Here is a 9,771-nt window from a genome sequence, read left to right on the forward strand (position 1 = left end):
ATGTACTCGCTCATTATATACATTTAGCAAATTTTGAACACAGAAAAAGTTACATAGTGCTGCTTTAAAGGCATAGTAAGTGATTTTTCAAAAACACTTTAGAAAACTGATTCGGGCCGAATCGCAAAACAAACTTGTAGCCAATCAGCAATAAGGGGCGTGTCTACTCGTGATGTGGAGGAGAGGGCTTTCAGTGCATGGGACGGACATTAGCCGAGCGACAGAAAGATAGAGATGGCTGATAAAAAACAAAAGAGGAAAACGTCTGCGGAACGATAAGGCAAGAAGTAGGACCCGTGTAAATATCGGATCAGCTTTCCAGCGGTGGAGAGAACTCAAGGAGCGGAGGCCTGTGATCGGACGCCGAGGTTGCTTTGTTTCTTCTCAATAGGTGAGTAACACCGTGTCTACAACAGCTAAAGTCTGCCTACACTGGACGCGATCAAACGACCGTTGAAAACCATTTGAAATTTGTCAGCACGTCATAAATAGAACCCGGCAGCAGTTTTCTGTCGGGGATTTGTTGCGCCGCGCCGCTCACGTCCGTAGACACGGTGTAACATTGGTTTTGCTTTGTTCCACAGAACTAATCGTTGCCTGGGTTGCGTACGTATATGTGGGGCGGAGCTATCAAAATAGGGGCAAGACCCTTTTGGGGTAGGGGCGTGTTTGTTTTGGTGATTTCAAATATCAACATTGGCTACCAGAAATCCCTTACTCTGCCTTTAAATGAGTTTAGTTTAACACAGATATCAATGTGTGCTGTTCAGGTCTCACTTGTGCGCGAAGCCAGAATGCGCATCCATCAACAGAAACATATATTAGCCGAACCCTGTTTGTTTTACGTGTTATTTATAGCAAACAACCCATATTACAGATGCGTTGTCAGATTTAAGTTGAACCACGGTCGTAGCGCGTGCCGAACCGTGTGTGGAGAACTGTACGGTTCGATTTTTTTCCGCGAACCGTTCCACCCCTAATAGATAGATAGATAGATAGATAAATCATATGTAAATATAATTAGATTATTTAAAAAATGATGGATATAGAATTTTAGCCATTTTATTTGTATTTTATTTTTATATTTTTACTATTTTAGTAAATGTGTTAGCGCCCTCTATGGGTTGTTTTTAGTTCACAGGGTTGATTTTTCAATGCCTTTTTAATGACAGCATCAGTGTTTCTTAAAGGGTCTGACCTCCCAAAGTGTTAAGTTGATTTGATGGGAGTCAAATTTTGTTTATCAGGCTGATCTGACAGAATCGCTCCATGCCGCCCCAGGAGCGAACATCGCGTCTTTTGCACTTTGCCAACTTTCCATCCCTCACACTTTCACTCTCTGTTCTTGCGTCAGACATTGATGAATGTGCCAACAATAACGAGACGGTGTGCTCACAGATCTGTGTGAACACCCCCGGCAGCTACCGGTGTGAGTGCGAGAAAGGCTTCTACCTAGAGGATGATGGGAAAACATGCACCAAGGGCGAGCGAGGTGAGTGTATATTCTCTGAATCTTTGTTTGTCTTTCTCAGCAACACTCTTTGTTCTTTTACTTTAGCTTGCTCGCTTTCTTTTTGGTCTTTCTTCTGTAGTTTGGAGTTTCCCAGACTTTTGTGGATGTATAAACCTGTTCATGGCTTGAAACTGTTCACAGACACCTCTTTCAGACTTTCAAAGTGTAATTGCTGAAATAATTACTGTAGCGAGATCCAGAGAAATCGTTGTTAACATGTAAAAGCTAATGAGTATATTCTCTGAATCTTTGTTTGTCTTTCTCAGCAACACTCTTTGTTCTTTTACTTTAGCTTGCTCGCTTTCTTTTTGGTCTTTCTTCTGTAGTTTGGAGTTTCCCAGACTTTTGTGGATGTATAAACCTGTTCATGGCTTGAAACTGTTCACAGACACCTCTTTCAGACTTTCAAAGTGTAATTGCTGAAATAATTACTGTAGCGAGATCCAGAGAAATCGTTGTTAACATGTAAAAGGTAATGAATCAACTTGGCAGTCATGTGTTTTGGTGAAGAATTTTGTCATAAACTTATAAATTTTTATACTCAGTTTCAGTGGTTTTTAGTCAGTAGTTTTGTATTGAATAGCCATGTTTTTTATCATGTAGTTCGTAATGCTTCATGGGATTGAAGTTCATTTCCACAGTTTTTATGTGATTTTTTTTTTCAGTTTGAGAGCCGCTTTCCCATTAGAAGCTGCTTTTGCAAGCCTCGCAGACAGTCCTGCTTTGATTCACCCAATGCGTTTCCAACAAACAGCAGAAATAGAGCCCAAAAAAAGGCGAATCACATGCGTTTTGAGGGTTTTAAATAGAGCACAGAGAACCAGAGATATTTTTTTCCTGTCTGGACCTGACCATCCACAGATCTCTCCATCACACAGGTGTGGAAAGGATTGAGTATGGTCTAAATGCTCTGACAGGTCATGAATGGATCATCCAGTTAAAGCAGTGCAAACACAAAAAACATGTACAGAAAATAAGCCAAGTGGAAAGGGTGGATGTTAAATTAAAATTGAAGTTTCTTTTTTGTATCTGAATAATTCCAGTGTCAAAATATATATCAATATTATAATTATTTTTACAATTATTAAAAACTATAAGAAAAAGTATTTATTTATTAATTTATTCATTTACTTAGCATTATTAGACGTCATATAAATGTGAAAAATGCATATCATTTTAAGATACATAGATATTATTAATAAATTATTATAATAAATGATTACATTATAAATTCAATTATTATTTATTTCATTTTTAGGGCCATTCATTTCATGTCAGATATGGTTTTGATCTTAGTCTCCTCGCTATTTACAAAAAATACAAAAAAATCCATTCTGCAGCCTCTTCTGGTTTGACACATTTATAAGACATTGCTTCCTGTCTCCCTGCAGGAAGTCCACTGACCCATCGCGGTTAATGACTTGGGACACCAGCTAGCGGTTAGCATTAGCATCAATCACTCCTTCCTCACCACTTCTCTGTCCATCTATCTTTTAGGCTTTCTTGTGGAGCGTATCAGTCATTCAGAGTTTCCTGACTGTGGTTTCCTCTCTTTTGGGTCAATTTGAGCACGAAACAAGATGACCTTCAGGGCATTCAGGGTTGCAACAATCCAGATGTACGAAAAAGGAATTCTGGGAATTCCAGACCACTGAGATTACAGTGTGTGGATCAAATGAGGTTATCGGCTGTGAGTCAAACGAAGCTGTAGGAGTGATTGTGATATAACTCAGCAGACTTCTGGCAGGAATGACAGTAGTTAGTACATTCTGATCAGGAGCTAGTATGTTTCTGATGATGCATGTATGGAGTGAGCCTCCATTGTGACCTTGAGCAAGACTTCAAATCCCTGTTATAAGTTTATGACACCGTTTTATGGCAACATTAGCTCTGTTTCAAAACCTCGAGAGCTGCCATGATGTCTATGGAATCTTATAAGCTATCTTACAGCCATACATGCCACATATTGGAGATTCCCCTTTTTAAGTGCACTTAATTGTATTGAATGTGCACTTGTAGTGAATTCCCAATCTTAAAAGTATTTTAGTTTAATTGCTCTACTTTCAGATATAATATGAAAGAAATAAAAGGCCATGTAAGTGTATTTAAAAAGTGCACTTTTAAAAAGTGAAAGTTTTACTTAAAAGTACATTTTTCATTGTTTTAATAAGCTTTTGTCATTCTTTAAAGAAGTGCATCGTACATAAACTGTTTGATATTGCATTTAAAATATATTTTAAATGTACTAAATTGCAGCTTCATTGAAACTGTGTAATTACAAATATATATTTAAAGACATGACCGTTTCAGTAGAAATTGTATTAATTATATTTTGGTTTACAAGAAATGCTTGTCAGTAAATTTGACAGTGCACATATAATATTTCAAACACAATCTAAGGAATGCCATTGAAATTGCATACTTAAGCGAGTCAAAAAAGCACTCTTAACTAATTGTATTTAATATAATTTTAAACTATAATATATTTTAACTTTATTGTAAATATGCAATTGAGTGTCTGAAAACATTACATTCAGTTCACTCTTAAGTATACTATTTTAAACTTTATTATTACTCTTTTTAAAAGTATGCTTAAATGTACTTCTTTTCCACAATGGTCAACACTGATTTCATTGAAATTTGATGTTAACATATTGCTAAGCTAAGATCCATTACACTAAGCATAAAAATACATAGACACATATTGGGTACAACAGATAATTGCTTTCATTGAGAACTTTTGTATTGCATTAAATATGTGTATTGATAATCAATAGTTCTCTCAGCTTTTGCCATCATGTTTTGACTTTTTTGCTTAGCAGCTGATTCGTTTTAGCGTTGTCCATCAACCTTTCTTAACTTCCACATTAATGTTGTCTCTTTGCAGCTCCGCTGTTTGAGAAGTCAGACAACGTCATGAAAGAGAGAACGTGCTCGGCCACATGTGAAGACTTCCATCAGATGAAGATGACCGTTCTCCAACTCAAACAGAAGGTGCCCTATTCCAGTTCCACCTGCAGGGCTTATTCACTAAAACAAGCAGCAGATTTCCTTTTATATGCATGTTTTCATCCGTAGACGCGAGTCGACCCAACAAGAACCTACCTGCCAATGTTTCACGAGCAAGTCAGACTCAGGTTATACAAGTCTTCAGGGATGTGTTGGTGACTTTACAGGCGAAATAAAAAGCGATAAAGCACGGGCCGAACAGCTGAGCGATCTGGTAGTGTGACTTATGTCTGTCCTTGCTGCAGGCTAGTAAATCACGTTGAACGCAGTGATGCGGTTTAGACGGGCTGAGGGCGCAGAGTCAGTGTTCTGCAGTCAAAGCGAGACTGTCAACAAATCCACTCAGCACCCTCATGGTCACGGCGTGATATATAGCTCTTGTGCGTGTGGTCCAGCAGACTATGAGGGAAAAGATTGAGAGCAAAAAATGTATTGAACTAGTGAGAGTGAGGCAAGGCTTATGGTTCTGGGAGAACAAAAACATTGATATGATTGTTACGAATCGTTTCTTTGACCGTTGTTGTAACTTCCCCCCATTGTTTTGTTTGGAAAAGGAGATATTGGCTTGCTCAAGTTTTATTTATTAATTTATTTTTAGATGTATTAATGTTTTTGTTATTTCAGTTCAAAAATGCAATGAAATTCTTTCTTTTCTTTACCTTTTGCCTCATCAAGTTCTCTTCCAAAAACTAGCGATCTTCCAATGCAAATGCTGTAATTATGATCATTTAGATTAGAATAGATTAGATTATTAAAATCCATTAAATAGCTGAAATTATATTTGCTTTTTAAGATGTCTTTGTGAAGAATGCAGTCCCAGAATGCAATGAGAAAAGCTCAGTAAAAATTAATCCAAGATAATAAATATACTTGATTAGAAAGTGTTTTTTTAAGAAATTAATAGTTTTGTTCAGCAAGGATGCATTAAATTGATCAAAAATGACTATAAAGATGACAATGATGATAATATTACAGAAGATTTCCATTTAAAGTAAATGCTGTTCTTTCAAACTTTTTAGAATAAAATAAAAGTCAAGCTGAAATAAATTACATTTTTAAACATTTAACATATGTGCATTTTTTACATTACATTTTAAAATATTAAAATGGGGGAAAAAATTACAAGTATTTCAAAATGACTGTTTTTTTGTTTTTGTTTTTTTACAAATAAATGCAGCCTTGATGAGCTTAAAAAGCATCTTCAACATTAAAACCTATAAAAAATGAAATAAATAAAAAACAAAAAGTTCACAAAATTTGTGGTCAGTATACAATTCAGTACTTGACAATATCATTATAAAATGTAAGTAAAATTCAAAATTAACTATTGTAGAGTACAGAGTATAGCATTCTTACCAAATTAGTCATTTATGTGGTTTAATGACTGGTAGGATTGTGCCTTAGAAGGTAGTTTACTATGTAGGCATTTGACTCCACTGTCTAATGGACACTGGTTGACCATTGTGGTTGACATTGGCACACGGAGCAACATGGGATTAAAATATGTGCAGTCCAAGGAACCCGACACAAATCAAAACCAGAAACATTGACAAATGAGATTTAAATTGCTTGCAAAGGGCTGGACACAGACACTTTAACAGATTTATGCGCTAGGCCTAAGGCTGTATCTACTGTGTGTGGCGAGACCTCGAAGGTCTGTGTGTGTGTGTGTGTGTGTGTGTGTACTGATGTCCAGAGCTCAGAGGTTAGCAGGTAATGGATACTTCCAGCGAGTCCTTTGAAGTGAAATACTCTGCAAAGAAGGCTTGTAAAAGACAGGCACTGATCTCAGTCCATGCACCAAGTTGAATAATTCAGAGATTTCCTGTTTTTGCAAACAGCATGTACACAGATGTTACAGTTTATAGATCAGATTACATGCTCACGTTACTTTGGTTTAAATTATAATTCTTTTATCTACCTTTTAATATTACATATTTTAGCCTTTCCCTCCTGATAGATGATTAGTATCCTTATACATTTTCTTAAAGGAATAGTTTAACCAAATTTAGTCACCATTATGTCACTGAATATGTCACATCTTAATGCAGTTCTTTTCCATATAAAGATCATTCATAGTGACATGTCTGTCAAAAAATTCCATAAAATGAAAAAAGTAATATTTGGCTTGTAGTCTTTATTCCTAAATCATATATTTTATTGTATTTCATTTTATTTTGTTTTATTGTATTTTCATTTTTCATGTTTATTTAATTTTATTAGTCATTTTATTTTATATAATTTGTAATTTTATGTGACTTATTTTATTAAATTTTTATCATTTTTATATTTTATTAATTTATTTTATTTTACATATTTTTTTGTTTTATTATATTTATTTATTTTTTTATATTCTTTATTTTATATTTTGTATTTTATTTTATTTATTTTGTATTTATTTTATTTTTATTTTTTATTGCAGCATGAAGATTCTTTATTGAAGATTCTTACTGCAAAGAAATAACATTTTGGGTTTGGATCGGCATAAGAAGGAGCAAATAATGACATTTATTTTCATTTATGGGTAACTGTTCCTATAAAACTGAATGCAAATCTTGTGTTCTTGATTCTTTTGAGCTTCAGAACCAAAAAAAAAAAAAATAGTGTATGTCATGTTTCTGTTCAGTCTTGTCTAGTACTATAGTGAGTGAAACACTGAGTCCCTGAAAGATCTGTGTGTTTTGTTTAACTCTTCTTTCATCAGATTGCCTTGTTGCCGAGCAACACAGAGGTCAATAAACAGATGACCAGTGAAAAGATGATGATGGCGCACTCATTCTTACCTGGACCTCCAGGGTCACCTGGGCCTGCAGGTGAGCTTTGTCGATATGCTGCTTATTATTCTGTTTCTCCATTCTTTTCCCAATGCCACTCTTCTGTAAACCTGTCTCTTTTTATGTCTCTCTCAGGGAGCCCAGGGCCCAAAGGTTCCCTTGGTCCCCCAGGACAAATGGGGCCGCCAGGCATGCCCGGTCCTAGAGGCGACATGGGGCCCATGGGGCCCTCACCGGACCTGTCGCATATCAAACAGGGACGCCGTGGCCCAGTGGTACGTATCAGTCTTCATAAGTAACCTAAACACTTATCAGCTGTAATCAGTATCTAAAGTGTCAGATTTGAGGACTAATGTGCTCTAGTTAATTTTCCTGCATCTATAATAATTAGTCTAGCATAAGCATACAATCTGATTGCACTACTCCATTAATTCTTGATGTTTCGCGTGGGACACAGTGCAGTGGTGTTGTTTTCCAATGCCGTTTGTCTCTGCCGCACCATTAAGCTCTATGAAGATAACTTGCTTTGGCTCAGCATCTATTTTGTGACATCTGGGTGGCCTGTGGTTTACATTCTTTAATATCAGTCTAGATGGGTGTCCACATCTATTATGATTGACTAAAGGATGTACTAAAGCAGGTTCAAGGCTATAATATAGGGGTTGCTCTATTCTATGCCTGGAAATCTACTTTCCTTCTAAGGTTTATTTCTAGTGCTCGTATAACACACAGACCTGTCATTGTTAAATGACCCTTGAGACCTTGAGTAAAGGCCTGTTCACACCTGAAGGAGCTAAATGACATGAAAGTAAACAGTAATTGCAAAAAAAAATGTTTCTTGTAATAGTCGCCTCACTGGGGGGACTAAGACACTCTTTTCTGTAAAGCTGATGTTGAAAGGATAAGCGATATTTTTTATTTTGTTTTTATTTTTGTGAAAAGTGATATATACCCAGTTTTTATTTGTGTGTGCAGGTGGTCTAGGTGGTGGATATAAGCTAAAATATCAAAATAATAATAATAATAACATAATAATAAATCATGTTTTTTTTTCATGTACCAATTTGTTTAGTAAAATAATATATAAAACTATAATATAATCAGTGTTCTTTTAGTATTATTTATATTATTACAGTATTTGAATTAGCTTTTATTTTTTATATTTTCAGTTTTCATTTTACTTTAAGTCTTAGTAATTTTGTTATGTGCTTTTGACATTTGTATTAGTTCGTTTTTTATATCTATTATATATCTATTTATCATTTGTTTATTTTAATTTAAGTTTTATTTTTAGTCATTTTATTTACCTTAACCTAATTCATTTCAGTTAACTGCCAAGGCAACATTTCTAATTTTCATTGAAGTTGACATTTCATCAAATATTTATTTTTTACTTTTTATTTATATTTCAGTTGTATACATAATACGATGTAATATAATGTATTATATTTTCATTTAATAATTTAATATTTGTATTTCATTTTTTATTTATATTTCGGTTTTATTTAAATTATGGAAAACTATTTTTAATATGTATACATATTAAATATGCGCGCGTGTGTGTATATATATATATATACATATTATATATATATATATTAAAAATACATTGTACATTATTGTATTTTATTATTGTACATTATTATTGTATTATTATTATACATTATACATGATATGATGTAATGCAATTTATAATATTTTCATTTAATACTTCTATTTTGTTTTTTATTTATATTTAAGATTTATTTCAATTACATAAAACTATTTTAATAGCACTAATTAACAATAACAACACTGAATAATGTCATGTCACATCATACCATATCATATCATATTTATGCTAGACCTATTAAAGGGGTCATAGGATGCTACATGCACTTTTACAAGTTGTTTGAACTGAAATGTGTGTTGGCAGTGTGTGTACACAACCACCCTATAATGATAAAAATCCACCCAGTGTTTTTTTTTTTATCTCCTCAAATTATTATTCCTTTCTCAAATCAAGTCGTCCTCAGATTCTTGTCTGTGTGACGTCACACAGACCCAGGCCCCTCCCACGATTGTTGATTGACACTGTCGTCTTACCTTAGACCCGGCCTGAGTGAGCTGTCATCAGTCCGCCATTGTTTCACCGCTGGAGCAGATGTAGACAAGAATGACTCCTAACTGATTGAGGTGTTCTGTTGTTGGATGTAATAATAAACATATCAGTCATCATTTACTCCCGTCATCTGAGCCGCTGAAGACGCAGTGGATTATGTTTGTTTTTGAAGGGAATGCGCCCCCGATCTACATAAATGCGTCTATGTTCGCGCAAATCATTTGTGAATCAGCTTTACCTACAGTGAAGAAGTGAGTATAAGGTTTTTTTAATGAATCTTTGCAAAAAGTTTCACAATGAATGCGGCTAAAGTAAACAGTCCCTCAGAGTAGAGACCTGCGCGGGACGGATTCTGTCCCGCGCCCGCCCGCTCC

The 9,771-nt window shown here is 34.9% G+C and overlaps 1 protein-coding gene across 1 annotated transcript in view; it reads left to right on the plus strand.

The window, feature by feature from the left end:
• LOC107739739 (collagen and calcium-binding EGF domain-containing protein 1) overlaps positions 1 to 9,771 on the plus strand; it is a gene marked incomplete at its 5' end in the record, with an annotated part of 22,740 nt that overhangs the window by 2,045 nt on the left and 10,924 nt on the right. Inside the window, 4 exons of the mRNA XM_016551940.1 lie at positions 1,355 to 1,492; positions 4,401 to 4,507; positions 7,227 to 7,335; positions 7,432 to 7,571. Of these exons, the coding sequence (XP_016407426.1) occupies positions 1,355 to 1,492; positions 4,401 to 4,507; positions 7,227 to 7,335; positions 7,432 to 7,571 (494 nt within the window). The remainder of the gene's footprint in view (positions 1 to 1,354; positions 1,493 to 4,400; positions 4,508 to 7,226; positions 7,336 to 7,431; positions 7,572 to 9,771) is intronic.

This window comes from Sinocyclocheilus rhinocerous, unplaced genomic scaffold (genome assembly GCF_001515625.1).
Source record: "Sinocyclocheilus rhinocerous isolate Xijiao unplaced genomic scaffold, SAMN03320098_v1.1 scaffold585, whole genome shotgun sequence".
Classification (NCBI taxonomy): domain Eukaryota; kingdom Metazoa; phylum Chordata; class Actinopteri; order Cypriniformes; family Cyprinidae; genus Sinocyclocheilus; species Sinocyclocheilus rhinocerous.